The following is a 26736-nucleotide window of genomic DNA, read 5'->3' on the forward strand; positions in this document are numbered from 1 at the left end:
ACGATAATGAAACACGTTGTTGAAAAGACTCGTATTTAATACAATGTAGCGTGTCTTTGCATTAAGTCATTAACCGGTATAATAGAAGGAAAGGAAAAAGACGATATAGTAAACACATATGTATATACGAAGCGAGGAATAATCTGACATGAAATCGCGGAATTACACCCGTCATTAAGCCGGCAATTGACGAAACGTAAGTGGAAAAGAGACCGCAATAGCGCAGCGTAGAAGAGATAACGGCCAGTTAAAATAAAACAATCGATAAGATTGGGAGACGAAGAGGGAGGCGATACAGAAACAGAATAGAGAGGAAGTCGGCGCATCGTTGATCCGGAATACCGAATACATTAATCAATAACAAGAGGGCTGGCCGTTTGTCGAATAAAACGAGAATAGGAAAAGTAGAGCGCGATTTCAATGAAGAAAGGAAGACAGAATATAACGTGGAAATCCTGAATAGGGTAGCATTAGTCGGTCTCGTCGGCGAGTCGTTCAATGCTCGATGTGTCGTAATTAACGTCGGTCCTTGCGTTTCTTTGTACTCGCTCGTAACCTCTCTTCTTCGATGTTTATTAACTACGAAACGATCCGCACGAAACCGCTGATACTGATTATGCTTTCATTTTGCGGTTACGCCACCCTTTCCGTTCTTGTTCACAGCGAATATTCAAATCGTTAGAACCAAACACATACGTGATCCTTGTTTTAATATTTCCTATAAACATCGTTTATTCGATGAATAGGGAACTTTCGAATCTAACGTTTTATAGAGAGAAAATCAAGGTTGCCCGAAAATCTCGAAACTACGCTGTGCTACATATTCTTCGCCTCCCAATATCCGGCTGTCACGGTTAGCGAACAGAGCAAGACAAACGCTCGTTCGTATTCTTCCGTTTTCGAAGGTTGAATACATGACGGGGCCATGGACAGCCGGGATCTCTCGGGAAGGGCCGCAAAAGGCCGGCTTTCGGTTTTTTCATGGCAGCTGCCAGCAAACTAGGATCACCGGGTACACACACTATCGCATGAAAACCTCGACCACGCGTACGTTCGCACACGGTGACCGTGTGCGAGGGACCTCGTGTGTGTGCTCGTACACAATAGAGGAACGAGGAATAGCGTGCATGTGTGGACCGTGTGTATATGTGAACGTTCGTGTTGCCGCTCGTGTGCCACGAATCCGTACCACACATATGTATCGAGTTTCAGAAGGCACGTTAGGCGTTACCATCGACTTTCTTATATGGAATCGCGTGCGAGAGACAGGTATACGCGCGTGAGCGCAAGCACGAGCGTATACGCGCCTCTGAAAAACGGCCGTAGGAAATAAAGGCGAGAGTATATGAGCGTTTGTACGTGTCGCGAGAGGAATAATTGCAGCCGCGATAGCCACCGCCACCGCCGCGTAATCTGATGCGTGTATCACTTTTGAGCAACAAACGGACGAGCCCCTTATCGGATTCTTTGTCTCGGTGAAATTAAATCGCTCCAGTTTCGAAGTTCGCCGATAATTACATACCTTGTGCAAATTAAATCGTTTCTTTCAATAGCGTGACCAGAACAAAGATCATATGATAATTAGATAAACGTGCCGGTGTTACAATCTCCGACCGCTACTGGTTGACGCAGATAGTTTGTTCTATTGTTTCGATAATCGGAAGGAACGCCGATTGTATCGATAGGGAAACTCGTGAAATAAGGTTTCTTATTATTTAACGAACGAAATTCGTCATCGAGTGATAGATGCGGCTTGCAAATGTTTTTAATCGTTGCATCGATAAAACAGATCGAAGCACGATCGTGTATGCGTGAGTCGACGCGAAGAAAAGATACATATTCCGTTCGATGGTTGAAAACGCACGCAGACCGTGTGTGCGTTAATTACACAAGCACTAACTGCACTTTTACTTCCTGCTCGCTCGTTGCTCGTTATATCGAGGACCGAAAGAACATGTCGCATTCGGCTGCGAAACGAATTCTCTCCGGCAGGGTGCGTTGTCGTGGCCATTGTAAAAACAATAAACTCGCGGAACGAGTGGAATCGAACGTTTTACGAGTACATATGTACTTTCTTTCAGCGTTGACGGAGGTATTTACGAGATACGACGAATAAGACGCAACTTCTCCCGTTGATGTTCTTCTTCGTTTTAATCGTTTTCCCTTGCGCTACAAAGGCGCTACAATAATAAATGTCATAATTACATTTCACGACTATTATCACGGAAAAAAGTAACTAGAAGAGGGGAACGGAAAAAATGACCAGGCTCGTTTCGCGGAATGAAAATGTAAAAACAATTCGAGTCGCCGCTGCTCCGAGACTTGGTAATTTACCGGATAATTGATTAATTAATCTTAATCAAAATAGATTACTCTTGGCGTAAGGACGTTAACGGTCGTACATTTGAAGTGATTAATTCAACGGGCATTAATAATTCTGGATTCCATTGTTCCTGTTACTCTCTCTCTATCGGTTTGTCTTCGTTTATCCCACTCCTCCCCCCACCCCTTTCCCTACTTATCTTTCTCCCTCTTACGTTCGCTAAACTATGCGTTGCTTCTCTCCACCGATGCAACACCACGTTTCAGCGAACTCACGGATGTGTACGTTTCGGCGTGATTTTAACTCGAATCACATTGCTAATACATCCTCGTTTATTATGGCTTTTGTACGCGCGAACGCGATCTCACAGTAGTCGCCCTATTGTTCCATTGTACCATATAATATCCGTCAGCGATATCTTGAGCCTCCGCGAGCATGCCGAGCGGCAAGGTCAACGTTAAAACACTTAAAACACACAAACAGTTATCGACGATGAATCCACAGGGTGGCTGCAAATCGCGCACAATCGTTGGAAATTCGCAACAGAGTGCGATCGTTTATACGTATTGGAATTTAGAAAGAAAGTGGACCAATTAATGGTTGTTCAGCTTGAAATAAAAAGCGAATAACAAGGGGAATAAAATGTTTCAAATTTTCCCATTAGCTGGATTCAATTCTGGCAACTTAATCAAGTAAATTTAATTATCTTCTATCTATCAAATATTCAAATATTATTTAGCAACATTACAAAATGAGCCTAGATATTTTCTCTAAACGATATTACATTTTAACTTCAACTTGAATGTGTAAAGAATAGAGAGCAGGAAAAGTTAGATTTTCTATGTTTTGTAAAGAAGAACATTGATCGTTATAATGTTAAAGTACTAAAAATATCAAAGTATTATTTATCTGAAAAGCTGTGTCTATAGCTTCTACAATTCTTTCTTTTCTTCGTCTGTTCTACCTTCGGATCCAACAGATCCTTTCTACTTTTAACAATTTTATTTAGTCATAAAGTGAATTAAAATAAAAAATAAAAAGAATTAGCAAAAACTTATTACGTTCTTTCTCTACGATCTTTATATATAGGGAGAGTTTCGATAACGAGGTCAAACACCATTATTCCCCTCTAAAACCATAATTACTACGCTGTCACCTAAGAAACGAGCAAATAAAATTATTTCTCCCTACTATGTAGTTGGAACAAGGGAGATGTTTCGTGACCGAGTCGAAGTGATTCTTAGTTTTTAGACGAGCGAGCGAACGAGCGCACGCGGCAGTCGGTCGGCTCTCGTATCGATCACGCGACAGCTTCGGTGTAAACGCATTTCTCCCCTTTCTGCGCGAGAGGCGACATCTAATGTCATAATGAATCGATAGACATTGTCAACCGTTACGAGAATTCGATTATCACGAACGGTATCGTACAGACAGCGACCGTGTCGTTAGCGTCGTTCGCTTTTCCCGTTATCATCGACATCGCTATCGTTCGCCGTCTCCGGAGCGAGGAAAAAAAATACACGAAAAATTTTCAGCTTCCGAGAATCGACGCTTGGGCGTCAAGCGATTATTCTTCGTTGCGTGAAGTTTGCACCCGTCAGCGAGTTTTCGTTCTCGTACCGCTTTTAACGCACCGGAAATAAAAACTGCACACGGGGGCGCCTCTCGTTTCCCTTACCCCCCCTCTCTCTCTCTCTCTCTCTCTATCCCTCTGTCGAAATAGAGGAAAAGAGATTCAGTGGGGGGAAAAAAATACGCGCGATGGCCGCGAGCGCACCTCAAAATTCTAAATAAACCAGAGACACCCGGAGACGTAACGAGCAGTAACAACTGTCGCGCGCCGTCGTGAATAACGACGTCGATATAATCGGGGATTTTCGAACGGGCGCTGCGTGTAACGACCAACGTGACTACGGGCCGTAACAAAAATTTCAAGCATTACGCAATAAATATAGAGAAGACATCGTTGCAAACAGCGAATTCCGTGCGACGTGCTCTGCGTATATCTCTCCTTCTTTTTTTCTTTTCTTTTACCGTTTTTATTTTCTTTAATTATTTTTTTTGTAAAAAGGAACGCAGTTTGTATTCCCGTATCGACACGTAAATACACAAGTATCGTAGGAGTATGCGTTTTACTGTATAATGTAATTCGTTTGAACGATAACGTGGAATCGATTAGTCGAAATAAAGGATTTTTTAACAGACACGGGTTCCTTGAACGAGGAGTAGTTTGGCCGCCATGGCCGACGACAATACGTCTCATTAGCATAATGGCGAGAACGAGCGTCGATCGAGTATTACGGTACACAGAGAGAACCAACTCGACTCGATGGTGGTCATTGTCATTTAAAACCATTTCGAGATGAAACGTCTGACGTTTCAGTGTGTTCTCGCGAAGCGACCTGATTATTACACAATCCACGAACCGCGTGTAATAACAAGGATTATTTAATTAAATCGGCTCTCTTAAAAGATGGGTCTTCTTCTCTCGTATAAACTGACCAGGGCGTAAAAGATTTTAGTATCGACGAGAATGAAGTATAAGCTTGTTTAAAAACGATTATTTCTCTTGTTAAATAACCTGCTATTTCGTTCAGGGTTTTATCGGCGAGGAATTCCGGGCTACAGATTGCACTGTCTAATAGTACGTACTAAAACTGCCTACGGTCACTCGTTGCCGAGAACGACCATAACGGAGGTAGTCCTCAGGATTAGTAACGGTAAACAGAAAACTTTTGAATCTCTCATGGCCATGCACTACTATTTACTGACGCTACTATCTGACTCTTTGTTCTAAGCTTTTACGATTCCGGTTTCCTACGTGAGAATTCATTGGAACGCAACGAACGATTATTCAATTTCCGAAATACGTTAAATTTGTGTCATCTGACGCGCGTACTAACCCCGATAAATAATAATTAGAGTAACAAGATAACGAACGTGTTCGAGGTTATTACTACGCGTATAGAACCCCGCAAATACTGTAAACGCTTCCCTAATTTTGATTTTTCGCGTCGTACAAATACAGAGACTTCAATCGAGTTCCCATATACCATATATGTACGTATGTCGATATATTTTCCATGAGAGAGCGTTTATAATTTGAACAGGGTGTTATAAATACAACTTTACAGCAATCGCTCTACTTTTACGAGAATTGCCGCTATTACCAAGGTCAGCGTTCAACGACAACCTTGGTTTAGCTGAGGTTTCAAAAACGAGTAAATAATATATTTGATATTGAAATTGTTTTCTGTACCTTGTCGTCGCCCACAGGAAGTGGCCTCCGCCGCCAGCCGCTTTTCCTCCCTTCCTCCCCTACTCCTTCTCTTCTTTCTCTCCTTCGGTCAGTTTTCCAGCGACACCACTGTTTTCACCCACGCACGAAGCAACAACGACGAGGCCTACGTTCGATCACTGGCAAATCGGACGCATCCTTTCCAGTTTCTTCTCTCCGTCCTTATGAGTTTACCTCTGTCTCACAGTGCCCTTTGTCCTAGTCCGTAGGCAGTATATACGTGTATACAAACACGCGCAATCGTTTGCGTCTGCCTCTGTCTCAATTCTTTCTCCTTCTCCAATGTGTTTCTTCAAAGGCAGAACGATAAGCGCTGTCTCCCTCTCTCTTTCTGTCTCTGTCTGTCTGTCTCTCTCTCTCTCTCTCTCTTGTCTCACTGATCCGATACACAGAACGATACAACTGTAAATTTCTTTCCTCTCTTTATCTACTGTTTCCTCACAGTTACTTTGCGATGCCCTCCCTTCTCCGTGTCCAGTTTCTCTTCCTGTATTCGCTTCCTCTTGATTTCACTCGTTTGCACAGAAATTGAATTTCCAACGGGCCGTAGGTGGAGAGGAAGCGCACGAAGAAGGAAGAACGTTGGCTGTGCGCACAGCTGCGATCACGGAACCTCGTGATCCCGAGGAGGCGACATTTCTACGCGGTACGGGAGCGACACGCGATTTCGTGCAAGCCTCGGAGTCGAGTGAAAGGGAGAGGGGGAAACACGGGGGAGAAAAAGAAAGAAAGCAAGCAAGCAAGAGCCCGGCGTTGTCTATAAGCCGGCGAACGGTGAGTTTTCCTTTCCTTCGGAGCCACTACGAGGCGCCCTTCTCTCTCTTGCCGTCTTCTTGCCTGTACAGCTCCAACAGCCTCTAAACAATGAATACAATACGCCGTGATGGCTGACGTGCGGACAAAACGCGCGCCGAACAATGTCCCGCGAAAAAACGCGCAAGGGTTCTCTCCGCCGCGACGCCGCGAAGAACAAAAAAAAAAAAAAAAAAAAAGAGGGAGAAAGGAAAGCAAAAAAAAAAAAGAAAATACGAACGAAAATACGAGAGACTAGTCGTTACCTGTGCTCCGGGGACCGGGAAAAATAACGAAGAAACGAGAGAAGAGACGTAAGACGATGCGGGTCATGTTTTTTAACGACATACGCGCAAATACGCGAATTCACAGAATGTCTACCAACCCGGTAAATATGTACCTTGGGCGTTCCTTGCGAAGCGAACACTCGGGACTCGCATGTTGTTTCTAAGTTCTTAGCCTCGCGATCAAGCGAATTTTACGATTATGTACTGTTGACTTCGCGCCAGAATACGACACACGAGGAGGAGACTTCGTAAAACGATCGTGGCGTTCCACGGATCTAGCTCTCAAGCCAAAGAAATACGGCACGTTCGCGAGCACGATACGCAACGCTACGGAAATGGTCGAAGAGTGCACGTTTCCGTGTGTCACACACTGTGTCCCCGCCGTTAAAGCGGATCTAATGACCGGTGCTGCCGCAAATATCGACCGACGATAACACTTGCTCTCGCTCTCTGCTTACGGCTTACGGCGAAAACTGAAATTCCAAACGAGACTATCGCCAATCTCGAAACATGGTAAAATGAATAAGTCGAATGCACGCGAGATATCGAAACAAATAGTCAGGCCTGTCAACTTGAGAATGCTACTGAACGGGGCATATGCCCTACCCAATGTTCGATTGCTCGCTATGAAAACACAACGAATATGTATCATAATAGACGGCGTAATTATCACTATAGAATATCTTTCCGAACAAACTGGTCAACGAATCCTCGTTATTCCTGTGTCAGCGACAAACAGTTCGGTTATATATTTCTCGGACAAACAAGCAGGAGACGCTACCGCCTCTACTACGTCGCTATAGTTTCCACGCTATATACCCTTCGTTTCTAACGCGGAACGATTAAGTAACGAGGCGAGCTTGTACGAGTCTCTGGTTCTCCCCGTGCACGAGAATAAATTCACCCTGCATGCCCCGCGTGAGGATCGATACGCACGATTATTTCGGGAACTCGCCCCGTTCTTGTCGAGTGCGAGAGCGATTTACCGCGTGCGACAAAGAGGCAGTGAGAAAGAGAGAGAGAGAGAGAGAGAAAAAGGACGAGTAACACGGAGAAAGGAAGAGAAAGAGAGGGAGGGTGAACTAGCAGATAGAAAGAAAGGGAGCCGCGTGGAGAAAAAGAGGGGTAAAGAGTCAGGACGAAACCGTAGCGCGTGGAGAGACAGAGAGGCGAACGGAGAGGGACCCTTTTTGCCCCTGGAACGAAGGCTGCAAAAGAGGCTCGGGGAAAGGTCGAACGGGCACGTAACGTCTCGTACAACGTGGCAGCGCGCGAACGTTCAACGTTTTCCAACGTGGAGACGACGACGACGACGACGACGACGACGAGAACGACTGTGACTACGACAACGAGAACGATCGATTTTCATCGAAAACGTGGACACAGTCACGACGACGCAACACAGAGTTCGTCCTTCCCGAGTTCGTAAACGAGTTCATTCGACAACCAGCGAATCCCACGATACCGAGTGGCGCGTTGCGTGACTGAGCACGAACGAACGAAGCCCGGTAATAAGCGGCTGAGAATCGTTCGAGGCGTATACGAGTCCTTTTCCACTATAACAAAATACGCTCGACGTAACCTCGATCAATTTACGGGGCGTTCGTAGGTAGATAGAAAATTATGCTCGCTACCTGCGTGTCTCGAGTTCCACCGGCAATATAAGATACAACGTCTCCCTGTTTTTCTGTCTCTGTGTCTCTTTTTATTCTTCTGCGTTTCTTTTTATCGCTAGAATTCCAATGATCGGATGTAGCTACGAGCTCTTAAAGACTGTTTCGAGGTAAACGTCGCGTTTTATCATGTTTCTTTTTTCAACAGAACGAAGGAATCGATTTTACAGGACCGAATTCGTGAGCGAAGAATTTTCGTTCGGACGTTATTCCAGGAAATTACGGTACGTTCGTTAATAGCCCGTAAAACGCATTTTGAATAGACTATCGCTAGGCTCGCAATAAAATAAGGTCACCACGCTGCCGAACAATTTGTCGGAAGCAGTAAAAGCGTCGAGTTAACGGGTATGAAAGTTCACTCACTGCAGCATCAAACGAACATCGTTTGGAAATTCTACACGTTGCTTTAGATTTAAGAAATGAGACGACTGTACATCCGACTTTCCTTTCTTTCAAATCGCAACTACGATACTCGCGTAAACATAACAGAGGAGTGTTTCGAATAGCCCACGAACTATCAGTCTACATATTTTGCATTGTCGGCTGTTTTAAACGTGATATTTGTCTATGAATAGCTTCCTATCGTGCGCAATCACCTATCAACTAAAATATCGTCGAGTTTCATTTTCTGATGCATTAATATTTGTTGATAAATTTCCTCGGTGAGAAATCAATTTTTATCGACTTTTTTATCGATCACAAGAATTAACCGAATCACTTAATCGAATTAGAAAAACCATTAAAATCACGTGAAAACACGATTCACCTTATAAATAGGTTTGATTATAACAAACGTGAGTCTATTCGTCGCACTACGAACAAGTTACAAACATCTATTCATTCAGCCGGCGTTTGCCAGTTGACTTAAAGGATTCATAGATTCTTTATTCATGTATGCTAATTGCGCTCCGCGGATTACGCCGGTTAGTCACGAGATTCATCAGCTGGAAGGGTGAGCGCGTCGTTTAATTTGCTGAATCCAACATTTCGCCGTTTTTTTCGAACGACCGTTCGTTGTTAACAATTATCGTTCCTGGTCAGATCGAAACTATCGAGGCGGAGAAACGTTTTCGTCTGGCACGATACCATGCTCGGTAACAGCGACTCCTCTTCCGCGATTAGTCACGTTTCGATTTCACAAGACGATCGATCCTTCTACAGAAGATACGCCCCCTTTGTCTTTTCTGCGCTCTTTATCTCGCCCCGGAGACATTTAATATCGTTCGGACATGAAATGCTAAAATTTTACGATCCAGACGATAGCAGGCTTAAACCCCCGAATCGATCGGATAAATCGGAGAAAATCGTCTCTTGGTAAAAGTGATAAATAGATTACGCGTATATATCTATTAGTAATTAACTAAGCGAGTGTTACTTTCCGATTTGTTAAATGCAATATATCAAAGTATCGCAAGTCGTTTCTTACTTCATTTATAGTAAAATTTGTTAAAGTGTCCCGGCGAACGTATCTAACGGATGTGTTAACGCTGATAGCCAGAAATGTATATACTCACAGAACGTTGAAAAACAGAGAGGAAAAAAAGTTGACGAGAAATTGAACACTAAATTCACTATCCTGGCACTGCGCGTTCGAACATCGACGACAAACTGAGGATGAGCTATACAAAGTCACAGGTAGAAGCGGTTGATCGAGCCAATCAGACGTGACACTGTAAAAGAACGGCCTAGGTCATTTCGTTCGCTAGTCTACGAGTCCGAAGATACCCTCGAATTTGCTTGACCACTAAACCTCTCTAAGTTCATTCTTGCCAACATTCGAATTCCACCGAGCGGTAGACGACTTAACCGAGCACTCTATGAATTTCTTTTCTTATTTGAACCGGGTAAAAGCATTAAAAGGAAAAATATGCGAGTTTTATCCATGAAAAGAGGAAAAAATTATTCTCTCTCTTTGTTTCGCGAATCATATTCAGAGGAACGAAGGCGAAGATATTCTGCGGAACGTTACGCTTGAAAAGGTAAGAATCGTTGAAACGAAACACGGAAATAAACCGACACGCGTGAAAAGCCGAACGCGTAGCGGCAGCCGCGATGGGATATAACTGTTTCTCGAATGTTATCGATCTATTTGTCAGCGATGTAAGCTGCATCGAGGTAGTCGAGATTACGCGGCGAAGCGAGCCCGCAATTTTCGCTAGAAAACCAGAGCGTGCCTAGTATGGTCGAATGAGTGACGTATACGTGCTTCCGTTGCGTTATCATTTGACCGATCCCCCCACCACTCCCTCCCTCTGCGTGGTTACCTATCATCGATAAAGATACATAGTACATTCAATGATGTACAATTTCTTCGTCATATTGAGTTAGTCGTTGAATTGAATTTTATTACGAATTTGAAACGTTCTACGACGACCTGTACTAATTTTTGTTTAAAATTTCTCGTCGCTTTTATCATGGTAGCACAACGAATTGGTGAAAAAGTATTTATTTAGAATGATTCGTCGCCCGGTATATGGAATCGACATTTAAAAATTCGTACGCCAATGTTACGCTGCAGCTCGCATTGGCGTGGAACTTTGGGATGCGAAGCGTGTCCAACGCGAAGGCACACCGATTGATAGATGATGGGAGGCGGGCGTGTTATCGGTTGCTCCCTTAAAGCGACTCTGGAGTCATCAAATTAAACGGTCGAAAAAACTTTTGCCAAGCACGAAGAGTCGGTGCGCATCCTCGGCCTCTACCACTCCAGCCGTACTCAACGTAAGAAGTGCTCTCACGAAGAACTCGCAAAAGAGCGCGCATCTCGTTCTTCGGCGTCGATTTAGGTCGTTAACGGTAAAACGGCGTTTGCGCTCCGCGAAACCAAAGAAGACCCGTTACGACGGCTCTCGATTTTGCTGACGTGCCTCGCGCGATTGCCGTGTAATTGCACCTGCACGAAAATTGCGTCACCGTGCTTCTTTAAACGTTCTCCGGTTTCCACGGTTCTAAAGATCCTCGAAGACCTACGTTTTTCATCAAACCTTTGAGTTTCCATATTTTTTCTTTCATTGACTTGAGTTTGTAAATCGGTGGCGCACGCTATTAAAAGAAAAAGAAAAAACACGTACGCGTGTAAAGCATAAGGGTATTAGTAGTATAAGAATTTCGAGTGTGTCGAAAGATGACACGTTTGTCACGCAACGCGCGCGTCATCGCGTTAATCTTTCTCGATTGCTTGGAAACGTTCGAACGTTTCCATGTTGATCGCCGCTCGAGTGGACAATAAAATCCAAAACAAGACAGGACGTGCACCACATACTTATATATATATATATATAATATATATGTATATACAGACAGATATATGTATATACCGCATACATATATATATATATATATATATACAGAGGCAATGTTATACCGTATAAAGAAAACGAAAGAGGATGTAGCATTAATCGACATCCCTCTGAATCTAACTGCATTATTCTACCTTACCTAAACAAATTCGGTCCTCGTGTGTCGTATTGTATCTAACCTTTTATCTTGCTTGCACTTTTCCAATCATACATGGACATCTGATAAACACACATACATATATAGAACGTCGTATAAAGAACGAAAAACACTAATGACCGTATCGCTTCTGACCGTGTCTCACCTATCGATTTACGATCTATCGATTTCTTTAGTTACCGAAGCACAACTGTGTCACAACCTCAAATTTCAAGGATTCAGTGAACTATGACTACTATCGGTTGCACTTTTTGCGAAGAATCGGAACCGAATAAACGCGCGAACTGTTTCACTATACGAATATACACGATTTAACGCGGCCTCTTTTCTTTTTATCGACTTGGCCGATACGCAGCATATTCCTTACCTAACGTATCAAATACTCGGCTCGCGTGTCACGTCGCAGCCTAACGAGCCTGGCTGCACCTCCGATTCGACGAAATATCATTCCACGTCTCCCAGCCACCGGTGAGACGACGAGACCTTCGACGAGCCTCACTTTGTGAGAGGGACGCGCAGGTATAACACGACGACGTTTGCAATTGGACCTCGAAGCCCACGATGAGACTCTCACTCGTTCGAGCCCCGGCACGACACGTCGCGGTGGCGTCCCGAGAAACAAGAAGCCGAGTAACGACGATCACACAAAGGACAATCGATGCTCTCCTCTCTCTGGATTCTCACTGATATCCGTCGCACTGATTTCACACGCTACGAATATATATATATGTATATATATATATATGTATATATGTATACATATATATACATATATGTATCTATATCACGTCCGAAACACCCGTAATATATGACCGACGAATCTTGCGTTAATCGATGTATTGCGTGTCCGTTGTTTTTGTTTTGTTGTATGTACGCGATATGCAACGGTTGTCCACTCCTTCACGTTGTCCGCCCAAACGAGAGCCGTGCTCGCGTCTTTTCACGTCCGTACGTCGCGGGCGCCGATGGCGGAATGAACCGGTGGCGCCGCGAGCGCCGACACAGGCGCCCTCGTGAACTAACTCGCCTCCTCCACCGACACAAACACAACCTCTTACCAATACGATGGACCTACGCTCATCGATGCCAGAAATACGCTGCACGAATACACGGAAAATGAGTAGGATCGTACGACAGCTACACTCCGCCGAATCTATAATGGATATTCGCACCGACGGACCACCTGGCCCGCCTCCCCTCGTTACACCATCTAACGGGTGTCCACTGATTTACACCAATACGTACTGTCGTGTAAGTACGTATCATCCGATACACGCTGCATTTTTCCAGCCACCGTGTAGTATTTGAACGGCAAATCGGTGTGGCTTTTGTTTTCTCGATCGCATTCGTGTTTGACGACATCGAACAATTTGTAATTCGGCGTTTTCATGATTTTTCTGTCGATGGAATTTGTCGAGTCAAGTTGTTGTGCGGTTACCAATTAGATTTAACGTAACGTGAAAAATCTTAAAAATCCTACGATAAATTCGATAAATTGATGACTCATAATAGAAAAATTATAGTCACCCATGCGAAATACGAAAGGAAAAAAATATTGATGTAAGGATTCGAGAAAATTATCTGATCCTTCTAGTTTCTTTCTTATGAGCAACGACACGTAAACGGATTATTACTATAAGCACGGATAACTGTGATAAGGTTGATACAGTTACCTCGTTACCCTTCTGTCGTAATCGTAATAAAACCTTCACTGTTCTCGAACTCTGCTCCCTGTAACTACGTTAATTGGCTTCTGAACAGCGTACACCGGTTCTGCGCGACCCAACGAACTAACGGGTGTCTATTTTTTACTCGCTTCGATTCCTCGACCAACCCCTCTTAACACACACGTGTTCACAAACTCTTCAGTTTGCTTCTCCGATGAAAGCATCATGACATAGAAGAGGCCAATAAAACATTGATATAGCAACACAACGAACGTTTCATAAATTTTGTCGATCATTCGTTTCCGATCGATAAAAGGCACGACAAGTCGTAAAAATTGGTCAGTATTTGCACGATGATTGAACCACGCCGACGTAAATAGCATCGGCGAGGACGCGAGACCGAGCCCTTCCATTGGTGGGTTTTTTCAGGACGTTCTTCGATCCACGCAGTGGTTGAAACGCCGCAGCCCAGTCCTTACCAAAATTGAATATCACCAATAGGATAATAATTAAACGATTACTTGTTCCTTACTATGAGAACATATGTCTTTCGTGTTCGAACTATTTCGAAGATAACACTATGTTTCATGTACTTTGCTTTCTATTTTTTGCTGTATGATTTTGCAGGGTATTAAAAACACATGTTTATCTCCAAAACCAAATATAAAGAAAATTTTTGTAATACCGAAGTAATTGGCAACGTGGTGAATCATAAAACAGCTTTGCGGTAAAAAATAGGCAATGAGATTTATCGTGGTCTTCTTCGAACCTTTATTTCGTCATCTTTTATGATAATCTTAACTTAAAATGTTTGAAGATGTTATAAAAATTTTTACCAATTTTTCAAAGATTTATTATTCACAGAAATACGTATCGGTCATGAATAAAACGCAAATACACTACAGATAACAACGGTTTATTACTACGGAATAACTAAAGTTTACAAACTACGACGAAAATGAATTGATTCATCGCTTACATGGCAAATCTCCTGAATATAACAATTCTTTTTATCGTTTCCGTTACAAATAAGTTATATTACATTTGTATCTACAAATACTAAGATTGTCCAGTTGAAATTAATTTGTATTTATTAATTATTAAGCTAATAAAAGATTTGGATTAAACGACATGGTCAATAGATTCAGAGTAAGTACGTTTCCATAGTAAATGTTAAACCAACGTACAATAATCGAACGGCTAGCATCCTACACGCGTTATTCCATCGTCGTAGTGTTCCATGTGATTATGCATTTCCACGTCAGCTATCGCAATATGCAATTAGTTGCATCGAGTAATAATGCATTTCCTTATTTACATCTAGTTAATATAGCGTAAGGGGTAGAGTCTGAGGAAAAGAGCTGACAAGCGTGCAACGAATTCAACTGTTACATCTCTACCTTCCGATGTAATCTTGGAAATAGAGGGACTTTGAGGAAACTCATTACAACTGCTCGCACTTTGTCATCGCCTTCGTCGTGCTCCTTCGTCGACACCGTTGCGCCGACTCGAAAGCATTGGCGGACGTTCATTTCTTATCCGAAGAAAGAGAAAAGCGAGCCCCTCGGTTTCATTCGAGATACCAACCCGCGTTCCCAATATCCGCTAAAACAGAAAACTGATTCGAGACACACGTGTACACGCCGATAGAGAACGCTGTGATTCTAAAGTAGCCGAGAATTTGTCCGCGGTATTAATAGCGTTTGCAACTATTCGTATTATTTTGGTTGCGTAATAGCGTATGCTAATATATACGTTACGAGACATTTCATACCGTCGTTAAACATAATCGACACGCGTTTAAAATGAACTACTAAGCGATCAGGTAATTGTAATTGCTTGTTAATTTGCATTCGATTACGCAATACATAGGATATACGAAGATCATAGGAAAAGAACACCATAAGTCACATTTCCTATTTTTCACGGTTTTAACATTCACTACATTGTCAATCAGTTCCATGTTAAATTTACAAGTTCGTGTTAATCATAAAAATCACCAAAAAGGTATTTATCACGTTTCCTCCTGTAATCTTCGTACGTATACGATTTGTTGCATCGATAGAAATAAGATCAGACAAATCAGAAGAACCAAGCCAAACAAAAGATAGAAAAAGATAGAGAGCTCGTAGTAGCAGAGCAGCCTTCGTAAGAGGAAAGTCCCCTTGCCTATTTTTTCTCCCCATGGTGGCCGCGGATGCTCGCATTTCGCCATCGTGTTCAGGTTCGTCGTTGCGCCGGCTCGAAAGTATCGGAGGACAGTCGTTTCTCATCCAGAGAAAGAGAGGAGTCGTTGGTTCGGTCGCGTACCTCGCGAACCACGACGCGTAAAGAAAGAAGAAAAGGAAAAGGGAGAGAGAGAGAGAGAGAGAGAGAGAGAGGGAGAGGGAGAGAGTAAGTAAAAGACACGTTGCGAGGGAGAAAGGGAGAAGAGACGGTTTCCTCGATGCTGTAAGACGATGGAAGGGATACCAGGCGCGCGGAAGGGACGGGAGGGAGGGGGTAGCGAGCCAGAGAACGGGAGGAAGGGGTGTGCGATGGTAAAGGGGGTGGCGGAAGGGGGAGTGAACAGGGAACGAGAAAGGAAGGGAAAAAAGGCACGTCGTCCGAGTGGATGCGATACGCGCTGGAGATCGTACGCAATGCCTCTGGCTATCTAGCTTAACTCGTGAAAGCCTAACGAACGTTCTCCTCTTACCGACTACGTGAATATCTGTCGTGCGCGCGGCGATCGCCTTCTCCGCGGCCAGACACCTGCGCGAGATAATGTCTCGTAATAGCTTCTGCACGAACCTCGGCGACCAGCCGACCCGTAATCTTTGGTAGTTTTCACACAGCCACGGTATAAGATCGAAAATCGTACCGGAAGAATGGAATCTCTGTGATTTATATACGCGCGAGAACGTATATACGCTCGTTCCGAGTATTTTTCTATGAGTACATATATGTATATGTATGTACATAGGTGCATGTTTACAGGGGAAACTTCACGGGGCTCGTAAATACGAGATTTGTAGTCAAGCGGAAAGTAAATATTTTGGAGAATAAGTAGGCATCAAAATTTGATAACCTTCAAACAGAAGCATTTCAGAGTATAATAGATACGCGTGTGTATAGTTACAATGTTCGAACTATATGTAAACACGTAGTAAAATTTCATAAATGATTAACGAAGATTGATTTCTTTGAAAGCGACGTGAATATATTTATTGCAACCTTGACACAGTTTCCGGGATCGTCTCTTCCTAGTTTCGAGAGAATCTCATACTTCGGAATTCACCTTCGAATCGTGAAACAAGACAGTTTTATCGCTAATGCGCTCTGCACCTTGAAACATATGTTCTACGGAATTCTCCCGTATCGCGGCCATATATCGATGCCGGGTAACATTGTAATACGATACATGATGATATTTCATCTACTTTGCGGAGAGCGTGTATATGTACTATGTATTGTATACGTATGAAACCCGGTGGAATACATGGAACGAAGCAAGTGTAGAAAGACACATCACACGGAATCTACGTTGATCGTTCAACTCGTGGGGCCGCGTTAAAACACCGAACAATTTCCACTTCTTCATTTTCATAGATATCTATCTACGAGTCAATCCATTTCTTAATGTGGAAAGCTCGCAAAAGATAATCGCACGAATCGAAACTTGTGAGTGATATGTGACTGTGCCCGAAGAAAGCATGCTCATGACAAAAATCTATTTTTTCAGAAAAGCGTACTTAAAGCTTGATAAACTGTTTCTTTCGTATTCGTGTGTATATAGAAATCAAATGTATGGAAGATGGTTGTTCTATAAGCTTCTCAAGAGGCAAACTAATCGATTCCATTTTTTATTCATTACCCAATTTCGATATATATATGTGTGTGTGTGTGTGTAAATATACAATTAAAGACTAATAGTGGCATAGTATATTATACACAAGTTTAACTAGTCCTTGCAAAATTCAAGATCGAATTTTAAGGTGTCGAATCTTGGGTGATTCAAATAACTCTAATAGTGAGTTCTGAAAAGAAGAGGGAGAAATAAGGCACGCGTTGACGATAGTGGTAGCCAGGGCGGCTGGCAATTTACAACGGCGCAAACAATTCGGAGCCACGTTGCCGTTGCTGCGTATGGATCGAGCTTTAGAGGCGGACGGTCTCGCGGATCTCTTTGTGCAACACGAGGGCCGCAGGGCCATCTTCTTTCTCCTCTCTGGACGGCCTCTGATACCTATTCCCCTCCTTCTTTCCTGCTTTCACATCTTCCTTCTTCTTCAACAGCAGCAACGGCGGCAGCAGCGTCTCCTCTGACGCCGCTCCTCTGTCCTCGCGACGAGTCATCTCGTTTAGGTCGTGCAAGCCGAGCAAAAGGGGGAATGAGTAGGACTCGATGGCGCGCGGAGACGCCGGGCGTTCGAGGAGCGGGAAGGAAGGGGCTCGCTAGCTGCGGCGTTGGTGCGAGGGGCGGGAAGGGCCGGTGTGCCAAGGAACGAGGAGAGGAACCGAGAAGAGAGGCGACAGGGTCGAGGGAGAGTAGCTACGGGACAGAAGGATATATGGCTGTGTATTATGTACTCGGGACCCGTGTTATATACGCCTCCGTTCCTCCGTGTATAAGTAAGCGAGCAGGTGTGCGTTTCCTTGTTTGTGTGTGTGTTGCTGTGATTCAGTGTGTTAGTCGAACTGAACGCGCGCGCACGCGAGCGATCGTGTCCTGGCACGGTGCACGAAGGTGTGTGCGAGCAGAGACTTACTTCTCACGCGAGTCTCTCTAACCAGCTCGCATCGAAGATGCGGCGAACATGGAATCACGCGACTCGCGTAAAAAATGATCCTGCGATCCTGAAGGGGAGGGTGAAGGCAGAGGATGGCGTTGCGCGGCGAGAGATGGGATAATGGCACACCGAATGGATGAACGCGCGCAAGAGTGGAGATTCGAGCGGTGTTTGTGGGTGGAGTAGAGCGGAGAACAGTGCCAGACAAATTGCAACTGATAATTATCGCCAGTGCCGGACAGGGATATCGGGGTACGCTCGCCGCCAGATAGAATGACCAATTTTTGACAGTTACAGACACAGAGAATAGCATGGAGGAAATAGCTGGAAAGTGGTTGATTCGATTGAATGACCGATTGATGTGTTTCTGAAGTAAAAAGCTATCGGACGATTTATTAAATGCGATTAATAATCGAGATATAGGAAATGGTAAATACGTCGTTAATGTACGATCATTAGGATTTTCATCCCACGATATTCCTTCAGATGATTCTTCGCCACAATAGATTTATCGATATGCACACCGGTAAAGGTATGTTATATATTTCTGAAAAAGTATGTCTTTCTTTTTCCGTTTGTTACAATGAAAGCTGTCTGTGTTTTTTAAGACGGTCAATCATTAGTTAAATGACAAGTCTACATATTATCTACAGATTATGTTTAATTCATTCTGGCTTAATGAATTATGATTGTGTATAATTTCTAATTAACCATTTATTACCATTTAAATATTTAGTTAACGTTATGTGACACACAGCGAACTCTGGCGATCAGTATTATTATTATAACTCGTTTCTTTGTCGGTCGCAAATCTAGTGGTATCGACTATAGATAATACAAATCTGTAAACTATTTGATGATTAAGCAATAGATATGTACATCGATGAGGATAGGTATAGACAACGCATAGGATAGATGTGCATGTAATTCTTTTTCGTGTCACATTATTTCGAGAGTTAGACGATGTCTTATCATTTTCCTGTCACATGCGACATTATCGATACAGTATACAGCATAGAATAAAGTTGCTACCGCAGGTAAATACATGTATTTTATGTAAATATATATGTTTGTATATACGATATTACTCGTTTCAGAAGTAAAATAATTATAGACATTTAAATCGTACTTCATTCAAAATTTCAATAAATAGGCAATTTTAATCTGGTAGATTAACTGCGTACATGTATTATATATTTTTATAATTATTGAATTTATCAAATATACCATCGATTAAATAATATCAATAATATTATATATTAATATATAGTATATATAATATATAAAACCAATGTAAGGAGTGATCCTTATATAAATTTAATACACACTCCGCGATCGTCCTGACAGCAGGTGTCCACAGAAAAATCACACAAAAATTTGTATAACCATTACGTACACGTGCTATTATTGATTAATTATTTATGAAGTCAAAGGATTAGAGGAAACATTAATACTCCCTACTCGAAAATTCCATGAGGCGATTTTCGATATGTCGTTATGGATTTTAATAAGTAAGTAGCTATAATGTTAAATTTACGATCTACTCTATAATCTATTTCTTACAAAATGTCGTGCGTATTACGTCTTCAAATATAATTTTCTTCTTATGTGAGATAACCTGCTACTCATGTATCGTTCGATTTGAGGTTTTCGTTCGATTTAATTTTTAATTGTCAATAATTAAAAAACAAAATGTAATTTGCTTATTTTCAATTTTCATCTTATTGGCTTTACAAATAAACCATTAAATGCTTTTACATCTGCTGATGAATGTCTTGTATATTACAATAATTACAATAATATTAATTTTTTGAATATAAACAAAGTTTTGCATTCTTTCTCCCAAATGCTAATATTGGTATCAGTGGGCAATGTTCTAGTATCCTGTAAGTCAATGTTAGTATTATATTGAATATTTGTCGTGTCACATAACCAATGAACGGTATATCTGTAAAACAATTTTATTAAAAAAGTATCGAATAGGAATGTATGAAATCTTTTATTTTAGGTAATTACAAGCTATGTAATAGTCCTGTCGCGTAGACACGACGTCGGTACGCTTTCCGGAAACCGTTATCTGAAGTTGTTGCTTATATTATAACAATTGGGATGCATAAAGATATTGAGTTAAGTGTGTTCTGGAAGTATTTCATCCGCAGTATCGATTAGTTCTTCTTTAGTTTTGATCGAGAAAAGTGCATCTTTGAAATGAACTATCACAGTATTCATTTTTAGCATTTGATGGCTTTTTATTTTTAGGAAAGAGATTGCGGAACAAATAGAGAAAAGAATTTGTGATATTTATGGTGATAATGCCATTAACAAACGTATTACTTAAAGACGAATTAGAAAATGTAATGATAAAGGCTACAACTTGGAAGATCGAAAACGAAGTGGTAGGTCGATAACAATTAGTGTGAATAAAATAGCAAGTTTAATTGGACAAAATCTAAGACGTTCAACAAGAGAGATTACCAATATATTACACACATTTCACACAAATTGGTTGCATTGCATTTAAAAAAAATTTGGTATGATGGACAAATGCGACGTTTAGGTTCCGCACGAACTACTGAGAAAGTATATGTATTTAAGAATTCAAAGAATCGCGACAGGACATATTACGCAACTTAATATTAAACTTTTAAGAATTTAAGTATTTTATGCTATTATTATCTTATAATTTCTACATACTTTTTAAAAGCAATTACTTACTACATGAGTATAATATAAATTCACGGGTCTTTTGGTTCAAATAAGAGTACCACCCAAGGGGCTTTATATCTAAAAAAAGAAAATTAGCTCAGTATCGCCTTTCTAATAAAAGTAAATAAAATATACTTAAATGTACTAACATTTTACTCCCACTAAATTGTATGCGGAACTAATGAAAGCGTCCTTGTTTGTTGTCAAATCGACGTGCCAAAATCCATGCGTTATATTTGTCATCATCTCTAAAAATTCCGGACGCGAGTTTTCTAAATATTTTGCCAATATTTCATTTTGAATTCTTGTACATAGTTCTACCGTTTCCTCCACCGTTCTTCTACAAATATTTATCCTAAAAAGATCGCAACAATTGGAGCAATTTCTTATCATGGAATTTCCAGTTTTCATTTGTATATTTTATAAACCTATTACCTGTCGTTTATACCCAATAGGTGACCCGTCACTTGCCAAAAATGATTAAAACCTATCTTCTGCTCCTCAGTAGCGAACGCCAGTCCAACTTTCTCGGGACACACAAAGACGTACCCTAGGAAACCGAATTGCGTGATCGCCATGTCCTTTTGGTATATCCCATGGAGATTCCGCTGAACACGCTTTTTACTGATCTTCGCGTGTTTTTGTCGAATTGCGTTCAGCGCACTGAACCATCTTCAATATAAGTGTTTCAAGCAAATTTAATATCACAAGTTCCATCGGATATTTTTATACGATATTTAACGGAACTTTTTGAAACTCACTTCGACTTTGGATCGAGCATATCAGAGTGAAAGAGTTCGTACATGAGTAGCAGCGTTTGGGCGAACCGCTTGTAAGACGAGTTGATCGTGGCCGTTTGCTTGGTGAAAAGAAGAACCTTCAAAGCAAGAAACATTTACTTACTTGGGCAACACAGTAGCTATCATTTTTATGTTGGTTTTATGATTTTTCCTCAATTCCCTTGATTGAATATGCGGATTTTGAAAATAATACGCAAGAATATTTTTAAATTTAACAATGCAGAAATCCAAAGAATGGAATTTAAAAATATTCTACCTAACCTAACCTCTATAATTTAACAATGCAGAAATCCAAAGAATGGAATTATAGGGTGCAATCGTGAAATTCAGTATGTGTTGTGATTAAAATCTGAATGATTTATTTTACCTGGCATCTTCTTTTGCTGCTAATATAGAAAAAACTAATTGACTTTTCAACTGAATTAAAAAGCGTTAGTATGTAAATTACCTCCAATATATCTGGAACGGCTAATATTGTTGTGAGGCCTGACGCAAGTGCAGTTGCAAATCCTAGTAAATTTCCGTTATAATAACTCTGCCCTCTAAAATTATAATTTTCATCAATTACTTATGTGTTTTCTTTGCTTATCACAGTCTTACACTTCGAGGGAAATTTTCTTATTTATTTTAATTTTCTACTCACAGTTTGAATAACCTTTCATCGAACCACTCAGGTAGATCATCCGGTGTCACTTTTACTAAGTCATGATCAATAATTTCTCTATCTTGCAAGATCAGTTGAAAATGCTCGTCCACTGTTGCCGGTTGAGCTAAAAAAAGTTACAATCATCTAGCAATTCCTAAATAATTCCTAAATTAGTAAATAAGATTTTTTATCTTAATTCGAGGTTTAGTATCTTGATAAGATTATTTAAAAAAAAAATCCCAATGCATATCAATAAGATTAGTCTTATTAATTATCATTATGTTGATATGAAAAGAATATATTACTTATATAATTAAAAAAAAAAAAAAGAAGAAAAAACAAATATACAAAATATTTAAATAAATATTTACCGTCGTTGATGTGTTTCTTAGTCGTCATTGTTCTTTGCTAAATAAAACGTTCACTGTGAAATAATGTCAGAATTAAAGATTTCATATAGAAAATTAGAAAGTTCAGCACGGCACTGTTTTCATTGCTTTTTAACGTTTGGTCACAGGTCCTACTTTTTTTGAGTCTACAATATACAAGGTGTCCCAGATCATTTCAACAAGACGATATCAGCATATTTTACTGCGAGTGAAAATAATAATAATAATTATATAAACGTAGGTTCAAGAGCTTAGATAAAAAATTACAACATACGAAATAACAACAGATAATATTTATCGTTGTTAGCTCCATTTTATAGTATCGATCATTCTTATTAATATAAGATCGACCTCTACGAAAAATTGAATCTGTTACACTGCGAATATTTTCTTGGTTTCCTTTAATTTCTATAAGTTCATCAAAAATTCTTTGTTTTGATTCTACGTGTATTAAGTTTTATTTGGTAAACCTTGTCTCTAGAATTTAACCTTTCTCTTTTGCTACTTCCCATACGTAAAAATCAAGTGTGGCGTCTGGGGATTTTGAAGGTCACGTGAATGGTCCCCTTTGCTCTACCTATTTGTGAGAATTATTCTCGTTTAACCATTTCCGTATTCCCGCAACATAATGTGCTGCACAACTATCTAATTGTATCCATAAATTTAAAACGAAAAAATAGTGGCATATTTCCTGCCATTTTTGGATCAAATTCATCTTGCAAAAGATTCAAAAAAAGTATGTTCAGTTAATCGCTGTTGTAGAAAGTAAAGTCCAAGAAATATTCTATTGCTATACATTCCTTCTAACGTATTAAATTTGAATTAGCGTTAATATGCTCTTTTTCGAACAGAGTGTAGAGTTTCATGTCTCCATTGATGTTTATTGTTGTTAAGGTCATTTGATGTATGTGGAATCAAAGAAACGCGTGGGTAAATTGTAAGGTATTGTAAGTATATATATATATATTGTGAATATTAAAGTACAAAGCGTGGAATACAATGTAAGCTGGTCCAGATTCGCACGTTGGCAATGTTACCCTAAGACTAAAAGAACCCCGAAGCCAACGTCGCACATGTACCGCTTATGGTCTGTCATAGACGCATTCTTTTGTCTATGCGCTACTGATGGCCTCAACGCTTGAGGAAAACCGAAGACCAGATGTAGGCTTTTCTTATAAGTGGCGACTACTTCAAAAATTGTGTGTATTAAAAACACATACCATTTAGCTTTTTCCATAACCAATAACACGTTGACTGCCACGACACCCGTATTCGGGCGACAGCAAAGTTTCTGGTAGGGCCGCGTCACCCGTATTCGGGTGACGCTTATTTGACTACTTGCGAAGGATCGTCGTAGAAATTTGAAAAGATGTTCCAGAGGAAATAATAAAACTATTGAATTGTTATAAAAGTAATACGAAAATGGTTTATTTAAAAAATTATTTAGAATGCAAAACTTTAAAGAAAACAACAACTTATTGTTCAGATTGTCCCGACCAACCTCAGCTACGTATAGAATGCTTTAGAGTTTTACATTCTAAATAATTTTTTTAATAAACCATTCTCGTATTACTTTTCGAAATTCTTTTGTGTCTTTGTTCGGTTCATTCGACGTCTTTTATTTGCGTAATATAGTTTGCACGCGCGTCTAATGTTTGTTCTGGAATCATTTTTCCGAACGGCGATATTATGCCGACTTCGTTTAAGACAAGGATTTTTTGTATTTTCAGACAATCCTAATAATTTTGCAGCTAATAACTTTCTAAATATTCTAATATTTATATCCTTCCTTGTTACAATTTTGTAAACCGTCAAAGCATTTTCAACAGAAATTCCCGGAAGGAGTTGGACGCCAAGTTTTCTGTGCCGTTTAATTCCTTTTCTAATTTTGGTGGCATAAGAAACCATTTGGTCGGAATAATCTATATCACACTTTCCTTCGTTATATTCGACAACAGCTAGTGGTTTTAATATTGCGAACAAACGATGGGAGTTATCTAGCAGAGAATGTTTGATACTGCGGCAGAAAGTACACATGGCAGTCAACGTGATTAGCGTAAAAGATTACTCTTTCCTTCAGAAGTTTTCGTCAATATTCTCGTACAGCATGTAAAGCATTTACATTTGCGAAACCGTAAATAAAATAAATATTGGCATATTTTCTATTGGAAAACTCTCGTAGCATTTTGATACAAGATCATGCAACTTATTTATAAATTGCAGTTGGAATAATAAGACTAGTATTAATACTAACAATATTGACAGTTATTAAGTTGACTTGAGGTCGTCAGGCAGATTTAATATGACTTGAGTAAATAAATTAGTTAAATACCATCGATGTATACATATTTAAACGAAAATCAGTCAGTTATCTTGGTTCCAACTCTTTTACTAAAGCCATTTTGTATCTATATTTACGCATCATGTTTTTTTTTATTTTCATTCGCAGAATATGCTAATATCATTCTCCCAAAATAACTGGGACCGCACAAAAATCTCGTATCTCGTTATGTAAATTATTAGGCAATGAAGATTACCTTTCTTCTGTTCTACGCTGTATTGCGCTGTATCTTTATTGTACTCTACCGTCCGCGTCGTTAAATCCACATAACAATTCTTATCCCGTACTTTATAAACCGGTCATTGACAGTGCGTACTGCTTAGCTTTATGGGTATAATACTACTGAAATATAGCGCGATGTTGAACTAATGCTTCCATCTACGGAACTGATTTCGCAATCGCATTGACTTATTAATAAATGTAGTTTTTAAATAACACAATTGCAAAAATATTTGTATACGTTTTTCGAATTAGCGGTATGAACACTGGAATGACATACGATTGTTATACTTACATTGATAAAATTGGGAACTTGAAGCTACTCTGGAAATGTAACCTTGTTGGTTAAAATGGGATTTACGGATGCTTGCGAATGCGAATGATTACACGTTACGAAACAAATACTGTTTACAATGCACTCGCCCGTGATCACATATTAATGCTGTCTACAATTGAAAAACCCCCGTGTAACTGTTCACTGACGAACGATACTTCACTTCACGTAATAGTACGAATAATTGGAGACGTTGACGAGTCGGGTATGGTTGGGAAGGCGGTCAACTGATCGTTGCGACTAATGGAACGATTTTATCTCCACGAATGTTTGAAGATTTTAACGAATCGGCATATACAGGTGGGGCTGCTATTTTTTAAAATGCTCCACTTTCTGTGGGCATGCAACCGTAAAAATCAGACTATATGAAACTCTTTTCTCAAAATGTTAAGAGAATTAACTATCCATAACTTACTCTGGTGAAGAAGATATTATTAATTCGAAATCACGAACAAGATTATACCTTTCTCACTCTCTCTCTCCAGTTTCTAATAATTTCCTACTTGATGTTCGCGGTTGAACGACACAAACGGAACTGTGCATGTCATGTGAAAGTCCAATAAGGTCTGAAGCGAAGGTTCCGAAATACGGACGCTGATTGGTTTTCACCCAACGCAAGAAAATGACCAATCAGCAGATTCGCTCGTGAAACGTCATTTACTGTTCTTCCATGTGCTTGAAATATGAAAGATTCTTAGCGATATTTATTAAATAAGTCACAGAACTTAGCTAGGTGACGCTCGAGCGGCGACAATGTGTTAAATTAAAAAGAATACACTATTAAAAATGTTAGTGGAAATCTCGCGTTTTCTAAGGTAAACTTTAGATTGTGAAAATGGGCATCGTAAATTCCAACAATGATCTCACTAAATATTGTAACTTATATACTAATATCTTGTAATTTCTGTATACATACTTAGATTTGTTTTTACTACTGTGCTGAAATGTTCAAATATTCATCATGGATCATGAATCAGTAGTAAGCAGATGTATTCAACTCACGACTATGTTACTATTCGATCACACTATATTT

General features: G+C 40.4%; 2 protein-coding genes across 19 annotated transcripts in view; both read right to left on the minus strand.

Moving 5' to 3' along the window:
* Positions 1-12790, minus strand: part of LOC139988330 (bromodomain adjacent to zinc finger domain protein 2B) — a 218292-nt gene extending 205502 nt beyond the window's left edge. For all 16 annotated transcript variants that reach the window (XM_072005581.1, XM_072005580.1, XM_072005594.1 and 13 more), the window contains exons 1-2: positions 12197-12790; positions 5583-6478 (exon numbers count right to left, since the gene is read on the minus strand). The gene's annotated coding sequence lies outside the window, so the exon portion shown is untranslated. The remainder of the gene's footprint in view (positions 1-5582; positions 6479-12196) is intronic.
* Positions 12791-19992: 7202 nt separating this feature from the next.
* On the minus strand, positions 19993-26138 carry LOC139988365 (uncharacterized). Of its 3 annotated transcripts, none has more exons than XM_072005712.1 (9): positions 26119-26138; positions 22792-22828; positions 22418-22544; positions 22223-22316; positions 21736-21851; positions 21410-21646; positions 21124-21329; positions 20984-21052; positions 19993-20216 (listed from the first exon to the last, which is right to left on the minus strand). In XM_072005712.1, exons 2-9 carry the CDS (start codon positions 22817-22819, stop codon positions 20071-20073), a joined length of 1023 nt encoding a protein of 340 aa, XP_071861813.1. In that variant the 5' UTR covers positions 22820-22828; positions 26119-26138; the 3' UTR covers positions 19993-20070. The 3 variants fall into 3 exon arrangements, with proteins under 3 accessions (XP_071861813.1, XP_071861812.1, XP_071861814.1); XM_072005711.1 differs by lacking the exon at positions 26119-26138 and adding an exon at positions 25820-26078; XM_072005713.1 differs by lacking the exon at positions 26119-26138 and adding an exon at positions 25665-25778.
* Positions 26139-26736: the final 598 nt, after the last annotated feature.

This window comes from Bombus fervidus, chromosome 6 (assembly GCF_041682495.2).
Source record: "Bombus fervidus isolate BK054 chromosome 6, iyBomFerv1, whole genome shotgun sequence".
Classification (NCBI taxonomy): domain Eukaryota; kingdom Metazoa; phylum Arthropoda; class Insecta; order Hymenoptera; family Apidae; genus Bombus; species Bombus fervidus.

Excerpts from the sequence above, each read along its gene's own strand:
- LOC139988365 (XM_072005712.1), bottom strand. The coding sequence starts at position 22,819 with ATGACGACTAAGAAACACATCAACGACG. Across the intron at positions 21,330-21,409 it reads CTATTGGGTATAAACGACAG|GATAAATATTTGTAGAAGAA; the intron begins GTAATAGGTTTA and ends CGATCTTTTTAG. Across the intron at positions 20,217-20,983 it reads ATTTATATTATACTCATGTA|ATATACCGTTCATTGGTTAT; the intron begins GTAAGTAATTGC and ends ATTGTTTTACAG.